The following is a 23210-nucleotide window of genomic DNA, read 5'->3' as shown; positions in this document are numbered from 1 at the left end:
TCCTCTCCTTCCTGATATTTACAAGGACTTTGCTGATGTTTTTGAAAAAAAACATACTGAAATTCTACATCCTGATTGTCCCTACGACTGTCCTGTTGACCTAATCCCCGGCTCCATTCCTCCTAGGGGAAGAACATATTCCTTATCAATGCCTGAGACTCAGGCCATGAAAGAACATATTCTGGAGAATCTGTCCAAACAATTCATCAGTAAATCTAAGTCTCCACACGGAGCTGGTTTCTTTTTTGTCCAGAAAAAAAATGGCACTCTTAGACGGTGCATTGATTATCGAGCATTGAACAATGATAAAGAACCGTTATCCCTTACCATTAATCCCGGAATTATTCAATAGATTAAGGGGAGCCAAAGTCTTTACCAAATTTGATCTACGAGGTGCTTACAACCTTATTCGGATCTGTCAGGGGGATGAGTGGAAGACGGCTTTCAATACAGGGGATGGCCATTATGAATATTTGGTCATGCCATTCGGCTTATGCAATGCCCTCGCTGTGTTTCAAGAGTTCATCAACGATGTCCTTCGTGAGTTTCTGCAGACTTGTGTCATAGTATATTTGGATGACATCCGGGTTTACTCTTCCTCACTGTCTGATCATCTTTTCCAAGTAAAGCAGGTTCTACTCAAGTTAAGAGAGAATTGTCTGCATGCTAAGCTTGAGAAATGTGAGTTTCACAAGACCACAATTTCATTTTTGGGATACATTATTTCTCCCTCCGGGTTCGAGATGGACCCTGCTAAAGTATCTGCTGTTCTAGACTGGCTTGTTCCTACGGGTCTGAAAGCCATTCAACGATTCTTGGGATTTTCCAATTTTTATCTTGTCATAAAGAATTTTTCTCAGACAGTTGCTCACATTATGGCTCTCATGAAGAAACCTTGTAACTCTTTATGGACCCCTCAAGTACAGGAGGCGTTCTCGAACACTCGAGAAACTATTTAGTTCGGATCCAATTCTTCTTCATCCAGATCCTGCTCGACCATTTATTCTGGAGGTCAATGCTCCTGAGGTAGGTGTTGGTGCAGTTTTGTCTCAACGAGCAGAGTTTCAAGGGACCCTTCATCTGTGTGGTTATTTTTCTCCAGCTGAGAGAAATTATGATGTGGGCAACCGTGAACTCTTGGCCGTTAAACTCGCACTTGAAGAGTGGCACCATCTGCTAGAGGAAGCCAAAGAGCCTATTACAATCCTCACTGTACCTCAGCAAAGGGTTGCTGAAGTTCTCAAATGGGCTCATTCTTCTAGGATTTCTGGTCATCCCGGCCTCAAGAAGACCCACGAGTTTGGATCAAGGTATTGTTGGGAGCCTTCACTTGCTAAAGATGTCAAGCTCTTTGTCTCAGCCTGCACAGTCTGTGCACAACAGAACTCATACCTACTCAACCCTATATGTGGCTATGGACTTTATTGTGGATTTGCCTAAATCTTTAGATATCATTGCTATTTTAGTGGTAGTAGATAGATTCTCCAAGATGTTGCCTCTTTTCAGACTTCTCATACAGATGCAGCCACTTTGGTTTGTCTGTTTGACACAGAATAACTAAACACAGATATCCCATTTATCTCATTTAACACAGAAAACTGTGTCACAACATCCCATCTAATTAAAGCATTCACCATTGTGAACAATGGTGCTTTGGTATGCTAATGAAAAGGTTAAATGCATTAAATGAGTTAAGATAACTTTAGATAACACAGTTTCTTCAATTAACTCTGAGTCATGACGCATTTAACTCACAAATCCAAGTGGCTTCATCTGTAGAAGGCAATTAAAACAGTCAGGGAAGATCTGTTATGCATAAAACTATGGTGGCACAAACTGTAGTATTGTGATTTTTAATTTTTGTTCAATATCGTATCCCTTATTACCCCTTCCAAAAGCTTTCCTACCACTGATGTTAAGTTAACAGGCAAATAGTTTTTATGCTAAAAATGGCACAATTGTTGCACATATTGACACTTTTAATTAATGCCACTTGTGTCCATATACTCCTTGCACTATAGTGGTACCAAGAGCCATTGTGTCTGTCCTGCTTCTTACACCAAATCACTTACAAATGTGCCTATTCACACTGTCCAACTCTGGAGCCTCAAACCAAGTTTTAGTCACTGAACTGTAAACATTAAGGTACGAGGTGTAGAGTGATAAAGTACCCCAGTAACTGCTAGAAACACAACTGTATTATTTTTCTGCCAGCACAGAAACCACCGATTTGATACCCTGTCACCACAGCATGTCATACACTTGGCAACAGAGTCATCTGTTTAACTGGTGGTGGTTTCATACTGGCAGCAAAACCATTACATGTGACATTAATATAAACAACCGTACTAATTTGTACATTGATATGGGACTTTTTTTTTTGACTTTGGAAAAATTGTTTAATTGCAGTATGTCTCAGTGGAATCAGGTTCAGCAGTTGGAACAAAGATTTTTGGAGCAGGTTGATCAGTTTTATGATGACACATTTCCAATGGAAGTACGACACTTACTGGCATCATGGATAGAGGAACAGGATTGGTAAGAATATTTGAATATGTTTCAAATACTAGTGATCAAATCTATTTGGTATTTGCTGAAAATCATATTGTGGGCTTCCCCTTTCATGAATACATTTTGAAAAAGTTGAGACATACATATATATATCTTGTAATAATTGTTTCATTTTTGCCTGTATATGTTTATCTATATTCTAGCAAGACTGGGTAAACTGCAGATTTTAATATATGGAAAAATATTACATGCCATTTCCATCTTTTCCCAGCCCAATGAACTGTGTTTGGGTCCAAAACAAGCTTCCTCCAAATAATTATTTTATTTGGGCTTGTTCAGATATTGACTGAGTTGCACCACATGGGTGGTCAGATTGTTTAAATATCCTTTAAATTAATTGAATGATCTTTACAGTTACGGCCATCTGTATAGTTGTTGGCATGTTGCTTGTCCTGGTTGGTCCTGGGCAAAAGATTCATTTGTCTACAGTGAAGGTAATCATTTCTAGAACAAACTATTAAAACTAGCATATGTTTTTTATAGGTTGAATCCAAATTACATGGAAAAACACTATCCTTCTTCAAAGCATCATGATTTGTTTAAATATCTAAATATCTCAAACAAATTTTTCTAAAAATTGAATTGAAGAAATGTTCATGGTACTATTGCTAATTAATAATACTAGTGACTAGGTAATAATTTTAGTGATTGGTAAAACATGGCAGAAAAGGGTTACATGGGCATTTTGGGTTAAAAATTGTCAAGTACAACCCTTACTTATGGTCCCCTCCCTAAATCACCTGTGTGTCTATTAGAGTGTACATCAGTACTGTTTGCACAATATGAACTTTGTGTAATATTTTCAGTAGAAAAAAAGGAGAAATGAAGCTGCTAAGACACTTTGCTTCTGTTTAGAAGCATCCTTCCTGTTTTCTGTCTCTGTGGTATGATGTTAGTGCTGCATCCTACGCTGATTGGAGGATTTCTCTAAGATTTATACTCCTCCTATCAGAATGCTGTGTCATTAATACAGTTCCCTGTATTTTGGAATTTCATATGCCCTGATGATAGGAATGTACACTGCCTGTGACTATGCTGCGTTCCTCCCACCATGCTAAAAAGAATCTCACCACTTCAGAATTGCAAGAAAATGTAAATTTACAGAAGAGCAGCAGGATATGGAATACAATATAATGTACTTGGTCTTGGTCTAGTATGCAGCCTAACTTGGTGGCCCCAATATTATACCCCCATCAATACCAGGGCTGGATTTACATAGTGAAAGCCCCTAGGCCTGCCACCACTCATCCCCCCTGCCCTCTCCCCTTTACCCGTGCTCATGCTCTTATTTCCTTTGTCGGGTCCAGATCACTGGGGATGGGCGTGTGGAAAATTTTAAAAACGATCTCCTGCTAGTTCCCAGTTCTTAGGAACTAGTGTGGGTGTGGCAGGGTGGCATACTGCCCCTAAAATCCTGCCACACTAGGCCCATGCCTTTGTGGCCTTCCCACTTATCTGGGCCTGATCAACACAGGTTGCACATGGGGTTGCCACCTGGCCGGTATTTTACCGGCCTAGCCGGTAAAACACCTGCCAAGGCCGGGCCGGTATTACAAATTTACCAGCAATGCAGTTTCTGAAGATGTTTGGGAAGGTGTGTGTATTTTAACGGGGCTCTTTTTGCCTCTGCCCACGCCTATTTCTTTATGGGATTCTATGTATTTATTTAATCTATGACTAAGGGATTAATTCCCGAAACGCGTCAGGATATACAACAGCAATAAATCTTTTCCAGAAGTGCCGTCTATTTTTTCCTGAACCTATTGTATGCTTAGCAGTCGGATACTGCTTGACAGAGCACCTGGAAGAGTACCTGTGGGGAGTAGTAGCGGTCTTTTTTCCTTGTTTCCTATCTTTTTATTTAATCTAACCCTTATTTCCACACCAACTTGAGTTCCTCTATATGATCTTGAGTGTCGGCGGTGCCATTTTACTTATTTCCTTAATTTTTATGTTACTTTTAGACCTGGTTCAAAAAATAGAAAGATTGATGCCTTGTCATGCACTTAATCAGATTCTGTTGATGAACCGATTTTTTTTCAATCACTGGCTTGATACTGGAATATGTTTGGATGGTAATATTAACCTAAAGTTAAATTATTTTAGATTAAAACTAAATACCAATTATTTTTCTCCAGATAATTCAGCCTGGGGAGTGGGTTCTTCCTCCAGTCTGCCTACGCTCCTGGCTCAACCTTATCAACTTATCTTTGTTTGCCAAATAAATAATATATAAAACAAAGATAATTTCTTAACACCGGGTAGGACAGGTAATATGGATTATTATTTTAAACAAAACTGCACACGGTACACCTTGTAATTTAATGCTCCATTTTAATGTCTTATCTGGGTATAATTTTCTGTTCTTAAACGTATTGCCAGAAGACCAAGTATAGTATAATGTGTATTGCTGCTCAATACGACTCAATAAATGAATAATTTCATCATTAGAAAATAACATTTCCTTTATAAGAATAAATAAATAATTGTGTTTCTTATTTTGATCTAGGGATGCTGCCTCCAATAGTGATTCACTGGCAACAATTCTTCTGCAGAACTTGATGTTACAGATTGAGAAGGAGTTAAACCGTGTTTCACATGAGAAAAATTTGCTGTTAAGACACAATCTGAAAAGAATAAAACAACTTTTTTTGGTAAGATCAGAGCAATTGAAAACAATCGTAATTTCATGTGTGGTTCAATGATAATTTTACAAAGAAGGAATTGTTATGCTGAGTAGAATGCTGAGTATGCTGAGAATATATATAGAGAGAAATATATATAGAGAAATATATATATCTGCAGGAATAGCGACACTCACGAGACTCCTCTGAAGCTTAACAAATGTGATACTTTATTGGAGACCCAACGTTTCGATCCCCGACAGGGATCTTCGTCAGGAGAATACAGAACAATATATAGAGAGAGAGAGAGAGAGAGAGAGAGAGAGAGAGAGAGAGAGAGAGAGAGAGAGAGAGGTTTAATGTCATTTTTACTGTAATGTTTAAGGAGATACTGTATATTGTGTCTCCTAGCCTTCCTTTAAATGTATAGCACCACAGAAATATATAGCACACACAAATATACTCAGCATCGGACTGGGGTGTCTGGGGCCCACCAGGGCTGCCGTCTCAGGGGCCTGTACACCCCCTGGCCCGCTGCCCCAACTGCAACCCCCCCTCTGCCTCTGGGCGCCCGCCCTCGACGTAACCCCCCTCCTCCCCTCCGTGTTTAGCTCATTTTATAATTATGTACCTGCAATCAGGGCCGGGGGAAGGTAAGGGTGCAGCACACAGGATGGGGATAAGGTCTGGGTCAGCGGGCCCACCTGTTACAGAACAACAACTGCGTAAAGGTAGGTCAGATGGAGGTCCACTTCCTCATATGTGCTATTAAATGCTGAAAAAGAAACATATTCCTCCATGTAAGCTGACATATGCTATTGGATATGTAACACGTTTTTTGGACTATCCAGGCCTAAGGGGTTAATCACCAGCTAGTATACCAGAGCATGGGTTCCACTTGACTCTAACACTGATGGTAGGGCCTTCGCAAATTGTAAGAAGTGAGATGGCTTCAGATTAGGTTTTTTTTCACTTTTTGTGGGATCAGTTAGGCTGGATTCATTTAACTGAACTTGATGGACACCATGGGCAAATGTTAATGAAAGTAAACGATTGACAAACAGAATTACTATTACACCCCTCTTGGCAGGGGAAGAAAGAGAAGGCAAATAAGGGCAGAGCTGTCAACTCCCCCAATTTTTTCATGAGTTACCAGATTTTAGGCTGCGTCCCCCAGTCTCCTGTCCATTTAACGCATTCCCTCTCCTGTCCATTTAACGCATTCCCCTGATTTCTGACGATTTTACACGATTTGTCGCCAAAAATCTTATGTGCAAATGCGCAGACCATTCCAGTGATGTCAGCAGAGTGATGTGTGTTTCCAAATACATCACAACCTGGAAATTGTAGGGTAATCCCCCGGTGAGCAATATTTCAAAGTTGACAGCTTTGCAAGGGGGAAATGGTTTGATGTTACTGACAGTTTCCCAGGCCTACCCTACTAACCTCCCTAAGCCAAACAGCAGTGCTACAATCTGTACTTGCTGATTGGAGCCTGAGCAAGAAGTAGTAAACAACTGCCAAAATCATTACATAAAGCAGTAGTTTGCGTTTATATTCAGGCACCTAAGCTAATTAACATAGTAACAGATAACTGAGTTGCAATATATTGACCTCTTTAAAATGGCTGCAGCAAAATATAGTGATTTCTTCATGTCCATCATATAGGTATGAGAGTGACAGTTGGCTTTATGTGTGCCTGAGTTAATATAGGTGTGTGTGTGCATCTGAAAGCTTGTCTGTCTGTCTGAGAACTGGGTGTAAATATGTGTGAGAGTTTCTCTGGGTGTCTGTGTATTCCTGGTGAGTGTGTTACTGTACATTTGAAACTGCTCCATTCTGAGACTTTATACTCACGGCCAGTGTGTCTAGTATGCAAAGCTGTTGGCATCTAGAAATAACAGCAGAAGACAAAGTTATTTTGCTCTTCTTGATTGTTTTCTTTTACTTTGGCTACAGATTTGAAGTAGATTATGTAATTTGTCATAGGGTGGTGCTTTGTATATTTGTATTTCCTCTGAATTGTTCTGTGCAAGGAAGGGGAGGCTCCTCCACCCCTGTGAGCTGACAGGAAGGAAGTGCTGTCAGATTGGACAGAAATGAAGGAAAAACCATATAGTTGGATTGTAAAACAATATCCCATATGTATGGATACACCATGTCGTTACTAGGGGTAGTCAGAAAAGACATCCCTTAGGTTCACAGTGTAATGCAATCCCTCCCTAACCTTGTTCCATTGTACAGTGATGAATTCTGGGAAGTTTATTAGTGGGTGGTGCACAGAGTCCCTGAAAAGCAGAGGAACTTTACATCCCAGAAACCATCACTTTCTAGTGAGATTTTGAGCACTATTTTATTATGCATGTTAATATTATTAACAGCTGGCATACATATTGTACTGTATATTAGTCTATGATTTTTTTATAAAAGCAAAATTTTTGAAAATGTAAAAATAAAGAGTCAGTGACTTTAATATGCTTACTGTATTTTTTCATTTAAAGGGAAAGTACCATGGCAATCCAATGCATATGGCTATGATTGTTTCAAACTGCTTGCGAGAAGAAAGAAGAATTCTGGCAGCAGCTAGTATGCCTATACAGGTAAATTTATACAAAAAAAACCCCAAAAACAAATGGCAAGCACCAATAGTGTAGAATAAAAAAACATTTAAAATATTTTATTCATTAAAATATTACTCACAGGTGTGCTTTAGCAAATCAGGCAAATCTCCTTTCCCTGGTATGCAGGAAACAAGCTGCTTGATCAGGTTACATTGCATGTGGACAATAATTAGCATACTTAGCAGCATTCCTCTTGAGTCCTGAGCTCCCTACTTTAGGTACTAATTTTAGCAATGCACTTCCAATCAATAAATAGTATCTGCACAGCCAAACAAGTGAACAACACTCTCCAGGAGGTAGGTGTATCAATATTCAAGTCTACCATAAAGAGAAGACTGCATGAAAGTAGAAGGTGAGCTGCAAGGTGCAAGCCACTCATAAGCATCAAGAATAGAAAGGCTTGGACTTTGCTAAAAAAAAAATCTAAAAAAGCCAGCACAGTTCTGCAAAAACATTCTTTGGACAGATGAAACCAAGATCAACCTCTACCAGAATGATGGCAAGAAAAAAGTATGGAGAAGGCGTGGAACTCATGAGCCAAAGCATACCACATCATCTGTAAAACATGGCGGAGGCAGTGTGATGGCTTGGGTGTGCATGGCTGCCAGTGGCACTGGGACACTAGTGTTTATCCATGATGTGACACAGGACAGAAGCAGCCGAATTAATTCTGAGGTGTTCAGAGACCTCTGCTCAAATCCAGCTAAATGCAGTCAAATTGATTGGGAGGTGTTTCATAATACAGAACCCAGGAGGTATTAAAGCAAAGAAGTGGAATATTCTTGAATGACCAAGTCAGTCACCTGATTAAACTTCGGACAGAAAGACCCACAAACAAACAGCAACTAAAAGCCACTGCAGTAAAGGCCTGGCAGAGTATTAAAAAGGAGGAAACCCAGAATCTGGTGATATCCATGAGTTCAAGACTTCAGGCTGTCATTGCCAGCAAAGGGTTTTCAACCAAGTATTAGAAATGAACATTTTATTTTCAGTTTTTTAATTTGTCCAATTACTTTTGAGCCCCTGAAATGAAGGGATTGTGTTAATAAAAAGGCTTTATTTCCTCAAGTTTTTATGCAATCTTTTTGTTCAACCCACTGAATTAAAGCTGAAAGTCTGCAGTTCAACTTCATCTAAGTTGTTTCATTTAAAATTCATTAGGGTAATTTACAGATCCAAAATTAGAAAAAAAAGTTGTCTGTGGACCTAACTGTATATCTTTTTATGTCTTTCCCTTGTAAATTTTCTCATGTATCTCTGAGTTTAAACAAATCAAAATTACATTGAGTTGTTTGACCAAGTTAAAGAGATGATTGTTGATTATTTTAGGGTCCCTTTGAAAAGTCTTTACAGACCAATTCAATTTCAGAAAGACAGAGAGCTGTAGAAAATAAAGTGGCAGCAATCAAAAACAGTGCACAGGTAAGATTTTTTTATACCCATTTATTTAAAAAATTGTACTTTCTATCTGCTTTGTCACCATATTTGGTACTTTACTAAGGAATGCATTGTAACAGAACAGCAGTGTAAACCAAAGAAATGCAGGTGTTCGTTATGGTATTTTAATAGAGAAAATGGATTATATGATACAGTGCACAAATAATCCCCTGCATAAAGTACTTCTGCTTATCTTTTGCCAAAACAGTTACAACAAAGGGAAAAGGAGGGTGCTGTTTATATAGAGTTCAGTATCTCTATTGAAACTATCTTAATGATAAAATAGTAAGCATGAAAGCTTTTATACTAAAAGATTACAATTCTTTAATTGATTTCAGCTTAAGTTCAATTTATTTTGCTCATGTTGAATAAAAGGTGTATGTATTGCCAATTAAAGTTGCAGACATGTTTGAAAGATGACACTCTCTTTTTTTTTACAGAGCATGGGCCCTGATTCTGTTATTGATGAGTTTTTGCCAAGGATCATTATTGAAATAGATCCTGTAATTTGATCTGAAAGATCAGTAGATGTTGAACAATTTGAATAACAGACCCAGATTGATAATTCTTACTTGTGTGTAGAGAAGCCATTTCCATGAACAGAGCTGAACGTAGAAGCTCCGGTTTAGAAGTAACTGGATGTTAATTTGAATGTTTAAAGCATGTAAAAATTGTATTGCCTTAAGGCAGAGATTGCATTTTGCACAGATGGGGCAGGTTTTGGTGTGCATTTTGTGCACAATGACACGTGGACTCAGTGGAGAAAACACATCATGTGACACTAGCCTACATATCAGCATCATTTATTTAATGTGATGGTTTTAACCCTAGTATCATTGCTCTAATAAAGGTGACAGAACAAGATGTGAAGTACTTGGAGGACTTGCAAGATGAATTTGATTTCCGCTTCAAAACACTACAAAGTAAAGGTATGAAGCCCTCCTTCATGCTGCACTTGCTCTTGATATTCACAAAAAATATATCTAATTTCTAGTTGAATACTAGTGTGCTAGAACCTCTTGATTGCGTTTTTCAAACTGTTATATTTCAAAAAAGTGTACATGCTGTAATTTAAATACAAATTTGAACTAACAATATATTATGGGTAATCACATTTAGCCCTAAATTACACAGCTAGACTTCAGACTGGTCAAAGTGAGAAATGGTGAAGGTGTTCCTGTGATCTAGGGTCTCTGTTGCCTCGTCTGTGGGGATGCCTTCCACCTCCTTCTCCTGTGTGCCGCTCCTGTCGCGTACTGTCTCTTCTGTGCCACTTCCGGGTTCAAATATTTAAAGGGCCTGCACCCAGTTTCTCACTGCCCAACATAGGTTTATTTTCTGATAGTTCCTGTTGTGATTCATGATTATCTGTTTCTTGACCCTTGCCTGTTCCTGACCTATGATTCTTTGCTGGCTGTCCTGACCTTTGCCTGTTTCTTTTGGAAACCATTTTTTAACTGCGTTACTGTTGGTTTTGACCCCCGCCTGTGACCTGGACTACATCTCTGACTCCTGATTCTGTACTGCACTGCCTGATTGGTATAGACCTCGGCCTGACCCTCGACTATGCTCCCAGTTCCCCATCCTTCCTGTACATGCTATGGTTCCCTTGTCTGCCCAGATACCATACCATGGGATACCATACGTTACAGTTCCCTACCATAACTATCGCACCCTTGTGTCTCAGAGATATACAATATATAAGCTAAACCATTCATATTGTTGTGCTACATAATCATGCTTATGTGCATCAATCTTAGTTGTCTCCAAAAGACAAACAGTACTTGTAATTACTGTTGATGTTGATCTTGTTGCGGCCCATCTTGCTCTTAATTTGATTGATCTCCACTTTCCCTCGGTTTTGCTTGTTTTTGCTTACAATTCTGTTCTGACTGCCTCAGTTGTCCCTAGGATTTACTGACCCCAGTGTGCCTTATTCTTTGGTACCTTGTTATTGGAGTCTCTGACCTCTCTTCACTGTTCTGGTGCCCTGTATCATTCTCAGGTGCAACAAGTGCTAGTTGCTTGTCAGTCTATCGTCTATGCTTGATTTGATCAAAACCTGACAATACAAATTAGGCTTTGACCATGCTCATGGCTCTTCAACTCTGACCCAGATTATGAAGCATTTCACAATCAGATTTGAAAGTAAACAATTATTTACTGTGGAGAGTAAAGACAATTATTTACAAACTTTCAGCAAAGCTCTCTTTTATCCCTTAATTTATAGATATTGCTGATAAACATAATGCCCTCATAGAACAAGAATGTTATAAACTGCAAGAAATGCTCAATGCTTTGGATCAAAAGAGAAAGGTTAGTACTATAATTTGAACTTTGAATCATTTACTGTTGTATGCCCATCTGTTTTTTGAATCCATGATAGGAGTACATGTCTTTGGAGAACACAGAGGGGGTCATATACTATGACCCTGGGCACAAGAGCAATTAAGGGCTCAAAAACACTAAGGGGCACATTTACAAAGCTTGAGTGAAGGATTCGAATTAAAAAAACTTCAAATTTTGAAGTGTTTTTTGGGCTACTTCGACCATCGAATGGGCTACTTCGACCTTCGACTACGACTTCGACTACGAATCGAACGATTCGAACTAAAAATCGTTCGACTATTCGACCATTCGATAGTCGAAGTACTGTCTCTTTAAGAAAAACTTCGACCCCCTAGTTCGGCAGCTAAAAGCTACCGAACTCAATGTTAGCCTATGGGGAAGGTCCCCATAGGCTTGCCTGTGTTTTTTTTGATCGAAGGATATTCCTTCGATCGTTGGATTAAAATCCTTCGAATCGTTCGATCGTAGGATTTGCGCTAAATCGTTCGACTTCGATATTCGAAGTCGAACGATTTTAGTTCCTAGTCGAATATCGAGGGTTAATTAACCCTCGATATTCGACTCTTGATGAATCGGCCCCTAAGGCTCATTAAAATTCACTTTCATCATGTGTCTTAAATCGTGGGATTAGAAAGGAGTTGATCATTTTTTGTGGTAGAAGCCAAGTTCCTGTGTTCTATATCTTGGTAGCAAGTGTATTTCTGCTACTTAGGATTGTTGCTGGTATTTTACTGCCCTGACTGCTTAAATATGATATTTGATGCCCATGTAATTGAATAGGAAAGAAACCCCTACTACATCTTCAGATTACTGAAGTATTCAGTATCAGTATATAGTATTTTATATAAGACTCATCACAATTGTATAGCACAGAGCTGTCAACCTATTCAGATTTACTCCCTAAATGTATACTGGTAATGGAACAAGAGCCATTGCTAGGGCTTAAATGGGCATAGCCATGCATAACAGAGTCATCTGGAGTCATGGTCAATGTATCTTCTGCTCAAAAACACAAAATCTTTTTCAACTTGCAGTATTAATATGCTAAGCAAAATTACCCTTGCTTATAGTATTTACACTGCATGTCTATGGAGATATTTAATATATACAGATCTATTATTATATTAGCTCTATTATCCAGAAACCAGAATCACTAATTAACAAATTTTCTTATTTGATTTGTCTTTTTTGTCTGTAATAATATAATACCTTTTATTTAAAACTTGGCAAGAAAAAAATCCATGTTGATACCAAAAAAATCCTTTCAGTGTTTGAATGTTTTAGTAGTGATGTGTTTATATACTTGGGTTTTTTGAACTTTTCAGCTTTTAAATAGTTTTTATATATTTTCTGGATCCAAATTACAGAAAGATCCCTTATCTGGAAAGACCCAGGTCCAGGGAATTCACAATACATTCTGGATAACAGGTCCCATACCTGTATATGTACTGTATATATAAATATATATAATAATGCCTGACATATAATTCTATAAACAGAGTCATGTACAACTACATATTGTAATTAGAAGTTGCTGTTGTTGTAAGGTTGTTTACATGGTACAATTATACTAAACCAGTAGAAGCCTTTTTTTAATATATATTACAGTATTAATAAATAGTTTTTTTCTAGTTATTAATACAAAATATGTCTGTGCTTGAAAACTTTTAATTATATAATGTTCTTAAAAGTTAAATGCATTTATTTTTTATAGGAAGCACTTCGCAAAATGTCACAGATAATTGATGAAATTGATTCTTTGATGAATAAAAATCTGACTGAAGAACTAAAGGACTGGAAAAGGCGTCAACAGATTGCATGTATTGGAGGACCACTGCACGGCAGTCTTGACCAGATTCAGAACTGGTAAGCTAAAAAGTTAATAACAAAAAAGGATTCCTGATCACCAAAATGTGTCCCATACAAAACATGAGTTAATGCAGCTGGCAATTGCTCTAGGCAAAAACATTGTTCTGTTCTAGAGGTTGATAGGCAGCTAAATTCCTTCCTTCATCATTTCAGACTTTATTTAAGCTTGCTTCAGCTTTAATATATATATGAAAAGGACAAAGGAGAGCACAACTGTGCAGATCAATTGCCTGGGTGCTGGTTAATATTTGTGAACAACATGTTTTGGTCACATAAGTTGACCTTATCTTTCTCTGAGGAAGGTTACTTTTGTGACCAAAACATTGTATTTTCAACAAAAATATTTTGTTTTGATACTAAGACCCATGAGTGCAGTATATTTTGTTCATTTGTATAGCTATATATAAATCACTTTTGGTGGTTGATAGGGATGTAGCGAACGTCGGAAAAAAAGTTCGCGAACATATTCGCGAACTTGCGCAAAAATGCGAGCGGTTCGCGAACGGTTCGCGAACCCCATAGACTTCAATGGGAAGGCGAACTTTAACATCTAGAAAAGACATTTCTGGCCAGAAAAATGATTTTAAAGTTGTTTAAAGGGTGCAACGACCTGGACAGTGGCATGCCAGAGGGGGATCAAGGGCAAAAATGTATCTGAAAAATCTGCCTGTGTGTGCTTGGAAGAGATAGTGTAGGGGGAGAGCTGTTAGTGATTTCAGGGACAGATGATAGTAAGTTTGCTGGCTAGTAATCTACTTGATACTGCTCTGTATTGGAGGGACAGAAGTCTGCAGGGATTTGAGGGACATTTTAGCTTAGGTAGCTTTGCTGGCTAGTAATCTACTGTTCTCTTTAAACAACTGCCATACGTTGACCTTGTAGGCATTGTTTGGTGTTTTTTCTGGAGACGGTAATATTATGGATATTTAGACAGAATGTGAACAAGGTCACACAGCTAGATGGCAGTTGGTTGAATAACACACTGGGCAAAAAATGCCTACAGGGCAAATAATGCCTAAAAGGTCAACTTATACACTACTACAGCGGTAGTAAAATAAAAAAAGTAAAATAAAAAAAAAATGAATATTAAAAAAAAAAATTAAAGTTGGTGCTGCTGAACTACTAGGAGCAGCAGATTAGCACACCAGTCCCACTCCCCAACACTGCTAGACTAATAGCACTGGGCTCTTATAGTAGTAGTAGTAGTAGTAGTAAAACAACAAAAAAATAAATAAAAGCAGTCCTTACAAGGACTACTGTTATTGCAGCAGTCAGCAGATGAGATCAGAAGCAGGACAGCTGCCCACTGCAGCTACATACAGAGCACTGCAGTAGAAGGTAGATTACTAGCCAGCAAAGCTACCTAAGCTAAAATGTCCCTCAAACCCCTGCAGACTTCTGTCCCTCCAATAACAGAGCAGTATCAAAACGATTACTAGCCAGCAAACTTTCAACTGTCCCTGAAATCACTAACAGGCAGCAGCTCTCTCCCTACACTATCTCTTCAGCACACACAGGCAGAGTGAAAAAACGCTGCAGGGCTTCGGTTTTTATAGGGAAGGGGAGTGGTCCAGGGGAGAGCTTCCTGATTGGCTGCCATGTACCTGCTGGTCTGGGGTGAGAGGGCAAAAAAAAGCGCCAACAATGGCGAACCCAAAATGGCGAACGTCGCGCGACGTTCGCGAACTTCCGGCGAGCGCGAACACCCGATGTTCGCGCGAACAAGTTCGCCGGCGAACAGTTCGCGACATCTCTAGTGGTTGATTTTTGGAATCTGGTCTTTGGCAGTTTGTCCCAAATGCTGGTTCAAAAAAAGGTATATGGTATGTGATTGCTTATCCCTGTGAAAATGTCAACAGTTGAGCTTTTGTGTTGTGTTCTCCCATACTATCTTCTAGGTGTGCATATGGCACATATGTGCTGTGGAAAGTCTGGCAGTCTGGTCCTCTGATTTCAATAGGAACACTTTAGGGGTTATATTAACCAAGTCCATTATGTGAATTCATGTGTTGGAAGTCACATTAAAAATGACTTGTGTGTATTATCTTTATATCATATTGAAAAGGGTTTCACATGCATGTTCCTTTTGCTTTAAGGTTCACTCTTCTAGCAGAAAGTTTATTTCAGCTACGCAGACAAATACAGAAACTGGATGAACTTTGGACCAAAGTTACCTACGAAGGGGATCCAATCCCACTGCAGAAACAGTATTTATTGGATCGTGTTATTTGCCTAATTCTGAGTGTCTTCCAAAGGTACTTTATTGATGCCCAACTTCAATTGGTTTTAGTGAAATTTCTACAAATATAAAACATTATAAATATGAATGCCAGTGATCTTCTGTCAGGTTTATGACCAACATTGTCATAAAATTCCATGGTATGATTGAAAAAGGATGACTTTTATTTGATATATGAATGAAGAATGATAAAGTGCTTGAGCTTTAGCTCTGCTTTACACAGTTCATACATATTAAAGGAGAAGGAAGGCTACCAAAGCAGTTTATTGCCACAATAGTGCAAGCTATAACACTATATTTATTATGTAGAATGCTTTACCATACCTGAGCAAACAGCTCTATAAGCCCTCTCTGTTTGTTTAGGATAGCAGCTGCCATATTAGCTTGGTGTGACATAATTTCCTGCCCGAGTCTCTCCCTGCTCACTCATAGCTCTGGGCTCAGTTTACAGAAGGGAAGGAGAGAGGAACAAACTGAGCATGCTCAAGCCCTAGCTTTGGAGGTTTATTCTGAAAACAGGAAGTTTAATACAGAAGCCCATGTGTACACAATAGAAGGAAAGAAATGCAGTGTTTCTTTTGACAGAGGACTCAGAGCAGCATTACTTTGAGGGTTTACTGGTGTATTTATATAGACCTTTCTGATAAAGCTTACTTAATTTTAGGCTTTCCTTCTCCTTTAAGCACTATATATTTGTTGTTTTTCTATTATATATACCATTGTAAGTAATTGGCCTGAGAATAAATGGTTGGATAAATGTTTATGCAACAGACTAAAGATGTGTGCAATAAAGGAGTCCCTTTTTCTCTTGTACCAGATGGATATAACTGTGCTACTGATTCTAATGAATAAATTAAATGGTTTGTGTTATCGTCCTTTTACTAATTTATGTTGCAATTATATTGTTTTACTGATGCTTAATATATTTTGTCATTTAGTTCTTTTATAGTGGAAAGGCAGCCATGCATGCCGACTCACCCACAGCGCCCACTGGTCCTTAAAACTGAAATACAGTTCACTGTTAAATTGAGGTAATGTCATTTTGTTTTTTCACAACTCCAACTATGTGCAAAGTGGCTGATGTATGCACAATTCCTTATTGCTTTTATTTTCCAACGTGTAGTAGACTACACGTTGGAAAAACTAACCTCAGTTTGGTTAATATTGGCAACTGCACTTCATAAATCAACCCCTCAGTGTTTGTTTTACAAAAAATAATTTAGCATGGAGCAAGTGGATCAATGTGATCTCTGAACTAACAGAAGAAGTCCTGTAGGAAGCTACTGATAAATGATATTACTTTCTGATCTCTAATAGGGACAGAATAAGCCAGTACAAAATGTTGTATCCACTTTATATCTCCCCATGTATCAACTTGTTGCCAAACGAGTAGATCTTATAGTGTATGGCCAGCTTAAGACTCACAACAAATGTATAAGATTCTTGCTATTTTTTGTTCTTTTTTTAATTATTGTAATAAACGTTTTTCTCTTAAAAGAGTGACAAATATTTAATTATCATAAGTTTCTTGCTCTGTTAATGCACTTGTAAGATACAATCATGAGCATGTGCAGATTGTGTAGCAACTATATATTGTTTATGTTATTATATTATTCAACAAATAATATTGTAATAGTGATTTGCCAATAAAAACTTTTTTTTCCATAAATTGCAGGCTCCTGGTAAAACTGCCAGAGCTGAATTACCAGTTACGTGTTAAAGCAACTATTGACAAGTAAGCAATTTGAAATTCCTTGATTTATGTATAGATGCATAATTTGAAAAATACAGTAGCATGTGAAAATATGGACACTCACAAAAATATTGTTAGATGGAAATGTAGGAATTACAACGTCTTTGTCCAAAAGTGGATTGAAGGTGGTATAAAATACATATGTCTAGCACCAGACACTGCAATTTCAAATAAAGTTTATAAAGTTTACATCAAAATTTAGTTTTTTTGTGCCGCAAACATTTATAATCATGTTATATGTCATTTTTGAGAACGTATTTAAAAACACTGAGACGCTCTGGACACTACAACACTAATATTCAGCACCACAAAAATGTATTATCTTTTAAATTCCAGTAACAGATTCCATTCCTATATTTTTAAACCACAGCCTTTGATTATGCACTCCGTCTATTGGGTCGCTGCAGGTGTAACATCTTCCACCTCCAAGAGAAATCTGACAATCATTCTAGTGCAGAAATTCAAAAGCCTGTTTCTAAGGAGTTTACAAAGTAACTGCTTGTTTCCATCAGCTTCCCTTCATAATTCCCAGCTCTGAGCTCATTCCCATGTCATTATTGCCCATCTGCTTGAACCTGGGTGTTCTGAATCCTGACACTTTGTTCTGATTTGAGTAACCCTTCAGTTGCTAAAAAGCCATGTAACTCTTGAAGCCATCTTGCAGATATCTTATGTATCTTCCAGTATCACTTCTGGGAGAGAATTCCTCAACTTCACAGCTCTTATTGAACAAAACCATTTCAAATATTAAGATGGAATCTCCTTTCTTTTAATTGCAGAGGATTCCGTCAAATCTTTTCAATTAAGGATGCACCAACACACTACAATTTACTGTATAACTAAGATTTCTGTTATTTCTGCCAAAGTGCATACCTTTGCACATATAAACATTGAACCCTATTTGCCAGTTTTCTGTCCAGTTTTCTAATGTAGTCAAATCACAGTCAAGTGGCAGCAATCTACATGGATCTTAACGTTCTATGTACAGACCTATAGTTTCCAGGATGAGAAGGTAGATAGACCTGTAGGATCAGCATGGGATCTGGAAGTGGAGTGATGAGTGTACAGTAACTACAGATCTAACTTTCCAAAGACTAATGTACAGACAGACGCTGCTCCCTTTTTTCTGAAAACAAACCTTTAGTGATTGTACTTCATCATGTCTACAGCACTTGTTTCCAAAAGGCCTCTGGTTTTGGTTTGTCTAGATGTTGTTATGCACACCCCTTGAAATTGCACTCCTCATAAACATTGGAATGGGGCAACGCTACTCTTGTGTCAGACAAATCTTCCTGCCAGTCCTTTGTTCATATGAAAGTTATGCAAGAGTTTAACTTCCACAGTTGCCCTTAAATGCTATTTCTTTATGAAATTAGAGAGCTGCATGCTGAAAGCATTATGCAATTTTATTTTTATACCCTGCCATTCCTAGGTATGCAACTGTAAGATGGATTTTTGGACCCTTATTTGCTAAGTTAAGTGTAACTTTGCATTTACATTTGTAAATATGTTGTTTAACACAGATTTGTCGCCTATTGTCATTTGCCATTTGTTTGGTCTGGTAGCACTATATAGATGACGGTTTCTTCATGTGAAAGCCTTTGTGGAGTGGCTCCACAAAGAGGTGTGCAATATTCATCCTAATATTCATTATACTTTGGATGTTATACTTATGGATGTTAATACCATCCATTTCCTGGATGGTGAGGTCATAATTTGGAATGAATACAGAACTTTATAGAAAACCATCAGACAGGAATCAGCTGCTTGATCATTGCAACTTTAATCCTGTCCATATGGTTATTGGGTTCAAAAACCTGAAAGATCCAAATTACAGGAAGGTCATCTCCCATAGACTCTATTACAAGTAAATAATACTATTGTTGTAAATGATTTCAACTAAGATGTATGAATCTTTACTGGTAACAATACAATCACAGCCGATTTAAGAAAATCCAAATTATGGAAAGTTCCTCTATCCAGGAAAAGTCAAGTCCCAAGCATTCTGGATAATAGATCCTACTGTCAATTTTCTAGATTTGAACCCCTTTGCAGGTTAGAGCAAGCACTATGCCACTCACTTGGAGAAGGGGACATGCAGTAGCAACAATATATGCCATCTGAAACAATGATTGCCGTAGCAACTTAGGTATTAGTTTAATTTTTTTTTTTTTAAAGCTTTTCATTTTACTGGCAAAGTCATTCTACTAATCATGCATTTTTTATTCAAATAATTAACTTTTGAGTAGTTTGTAAATAAAATCTTATCTTATCTTTTAGGGATCCATCATTTAATTTAAGGTAAGTCATAATGCTAAAACTATCACACACTTCTAATTTCATGCATCTGAAATGTGTTTTTAAGATCTTTATTTATTCTGTAGTAATAGAAGATTTGTTCTTTTTGGAACACCTGTCAAAGTTATGAGCATAGAAGACTCGGCAAATGGAAGTCTCTCCGTTGAAATGAGGCACTTGGTAAGTTTTATAAATGCAAGCTTTCACTTAGAGGTGGAAAGTGGAAAAAACTTCTGAATCTGTATGACATCAGGGGAACAGTTCAATGTAGGCTGACTGGAAAAAAACATGGCATGTATTATGAGATATATCCATTAAGCATATGTCTATAGTATATGGAAACTAACTAAAACTTTTTTTTTATCATGGCTATATTAACAGTGTATTGAAAATAAGCAACTCACCAACTGACATAATAGGGATTATTAAACTCCTAGGGGCAAAAGGACCATGTGCATCCCCTGTGTGCTGAGCTCTGGGTCCCCTGTGCTTTGAGCCAATATTACTACATTCATTTAGCTGAGGTATAAACCCTAAATATGAATTTAAATATAAATTTGTAAAACTAATACAGCTCAAAACCTGGTTTGTCCTTGCAGTTGCTGACTGATGTTGCTTACTACAGCAAGTTTATTACCTACAAGCACCCCAAGGTCATTCTCCATTATGGATTTGCCTAACACAGTCCTGTTAAAGCAGAATTCAACCCTGTAGAAAAAAAACCCTGTAACCCCCAGCCCACGTAGACCACCCTCCCTCCACCCCCAGCCTAACTGCCCCAGGGAAATGCCCCATATTCTAGACTTACCCCTCGTCACAGATTCTGGCATCGGACTTCACGGCATTCATCTTCCGAGCCTTCGTGTCTTCTTCTGGCACTTCTGCAATTTCCGTCCAATTCGGTGCATGCGCAGTTGTCCAAACTGGCAAACTGCTCCAACTGCACATGTGCCAACATATCAATCTCCCAGTCAGCTTACCGAGGACCCTGAAGATGGATGCATGACCTTATATTTATTAACACTGAATATCACTTAGACATCTAGATTGCTACTTTGTGACGAACTTGCTACAAGGATGCCACATCTGGAATTAATTGAGCTGTATAGTTTTGTGCCATCTCCAAACACTGATTACTTACTTACAATACAATCCACTCAGTTATTAATGAACAAGGTAAATAAAAGTGGACCCAGTGGAACCCTGGGGGATCCCACTAAGAACCCTACTTCAATGTACCATTGACAACCAACTGCTGTACACGTATATTACTAAGATCAACATACCTAAGTATAGAAAGCAGTTGTTTATGGGGCACTGTATCAAAGACTTTGGTAAAATTTAAATACATCCATATTAATATTAATGAAACCATTTACCACTGGCTTCATCTGTAACGTATTCATTTTAATAGTGCTTTCCTAATGGGGCAGGTCTAATTCTTTAATTAAAAAAAACTAAAAAATTGTTAAATCAGCCTTTAAGTGTGCAGTGTGTGTTCAAATGAAAGTAAAAAAACATAAAGACATATTATACTCAAACAACTGAAGTAAAAAAATTGTAAAAGAAATAAGAAATGAGCATTATTCTTACCCACCTCATGCAAAAACAAGAAATTAACTCCAAATCCATTTTTTTATACAGAAGCCAAAAGAAAGCAAATCAAATTCTGGAAATAAAGGCCACGAGGTAAGTCCATAATAAAGGAGTTAAACATGACCTTATATCTGATATTTTTTCAGATATCATAGGACCAATACATGGCAAACACTAACTCTTTCCCTGCCAGCCGTTTTGTCCTAAATGCAAATCTCTACTGCCAAGCAGTTATTAGACATTTTGTACTCTTTTACTTTAAAGGACAAGGAAAGGCAAAAAAATAAAATCCCATTTTTACTTTCTTTAATGAAAAATAAACCTATCTCCAATATACTTTAATTGAAAAATGTGTACCATTTTTATAAGAAACCTGACTGTATGCAGTGAAATTCTCCCTTCATTTACTGCTGTGGATAGGAATTGTCAGATGGTCCCTAACTGCTGAGCAGGGAAACAATCATACTTATGAACAGCAGAGTTCTGCTTCCCAGCCAGAACTCAAGCAGCTTTGTTTATGACGATCCCTAAGCTGCCCAGACCACACTGAGCATGTGCAGGGTCAGGGTCAGGCAAAGATGTTTAACAAAGTTACAAGATGACAGCCCCCTGTGGCCAACTTTGAAAGCATAAATCATTTGTTTGATTACTCTTTGTGGTGCAGTAAGTTCATGCTTATGTTTAGTATACAAAATACAGCATTTCTAGCCTTATTCTATTTTAGACTTTCCTTGTCCTTTAAGGGCCTTTCCTGTGGCGGTGTTTTAGTTCACCCAGGAAAACAATATATTGTTTTTTGCTGAGCTTTCAAAATATGCAAGAATTTTGGTGTAATTCTACTTCTGTAAAAAAAAAATAGGCTTCTAAGTGTCTAATAAAATGAAAAAAATCATGTTTCACAAACAACAATTACATCATTTATTTTGTGTATGAGAACACAGCTGATTTGGAAAGGTCTATGTCTCCTGAACGGGACAATACCAAATATATATATAGTTTTATGAAGATTTCTCACTTGTATAGATCAAAATCTATAAGCAGTACACTACCAAATTTCCAAAGCAGCGCTCCCCAAACTGCATACTTCTCATTTCAAGGCCAAACATTACAATAAAACTTCCACCCTGCAGCATCCCACATACTATTAGACATCAAGATAAATCACCCCAAATATCAAAGCCTGGGGTCCTCTGAACAGTTTGATGCCGAATATGTATAGGTTTACCTAAGCACGTGGCATAAAGGGGCCCCTAAAATGAAGACACCCATTTGGTTTGTCATTTCAGGTACTGCAAAATCAAGACATTTACATAGTTTTTGGGGGGCAAAGGTAGAAAAAAGTATGTTCACCCCATAAAACCAAATTTTCCCCCGAATTCAAATTGAGTATGCGTGTCTTTCTACTCCAAAGCACCAAGCCGCAAACCTTTCCTAAATTTTGTAATTTTGGTGACATTTTCAAAAATCACCTCAAAACTTTCATCCTGCAGCATAGTATTTCCCACATACTATTAGGTATCAAGGTAAAGCACCCCAATTATGAAAGCCTGGGGTCCTCTGAACAGTTTGATGCCCAATATGTATAGGTGTACCCAAGCAAAAGGAAAAGGAAGACCCCCATATGGTCTGTAATTTCAGGAACTGCAAAATCAAGACATTTACATCGTTTTGCCTAAAAATATCGCATTTAGCCACATTTATCTCACCAAATTTCTTACATACAACTGGAAAACTCCCTGAATATTGACACCAAGGGGTACATTTACTTAGCTCGAGTGAAGGATTCGAATGCAAAAAACTTCGAATTTCGAAGTGTTTTTTTGGCTACTTCGACCATTGGACTTCGAATTGAA

At 37.9% G+C, this 23210-nt stretch overlaps 1 protein-coding gene across 1 annotated transcript in view; it reads left to right on the top strand.

Annotated features, from left to right (window-relative positions):
- The window catches only part of stat4.L (signal transducer and activator of transcription 4 L homeolog), a 62864-nt gene that overhangs the window by 13589 nt on the left and 26065 nt on the right, over window positions 1-23210 (top strand). Inside the window, exons 2-14 of the mRNA XM_018236240.2 lie at window positions 2410-2538; window positions 5081-5225; window positions 7697-7795; window positions 9146-9238; window positions 10104-10182; window positions 11484-11569; window positions 13317-13468; window positions 15568-15726; window positions 16649-16741; window positions 17386-17445; window positions 19744-19764; window positions 19848-19941; window positions 21406-21450. Coding sequence (XP_018091729.1) covers window positions 2411-2538; window positions 5081-5225; window positions 7697-7795; window positions 9146-9238; window positions 10104-10182; window positions 11484-11569; window positions 13317-13468; window positions 15568-15726; window positions 16649-16741; window positions 17386-17445; window positions 19744-19764; window positions 19848-19941; window positions 21406-21450 — 1254 coding nt within the window. The 5' untranslated portion in view covers window position 2410. The remainder of the gene's footprint in view (window positions 1-2409; window positions 2539-5080; window positions 5226-7696; window positions 7796-9145; window positions 9239-10103; window positions 10183-11483; window positions 11570-13316; window positions 13469-15567; window positions 15727-16648; window positions 16742-17385; window positions 17446-19743; window positions 19765-19847; window positions 19942-21405; window positions 21451-23210) is intronic.

This window comes from Xenopus laevis, chromosome 9_10L (assembly GCF_017654675.1).
Source record: "Xenopus laevis strain J_2021 chromosome 9_10L, Xenopus_laevis_v10.1, whole genome shotgun sequence".
NCBI lineage: Eukaryota > Metazoa > Chordata > Amphibia > Anura > Pipidae > Xenopus > Xenopus laevis.
This window is presented reverse-complemented; position numbering and strand designations above follow the sequence as displayed.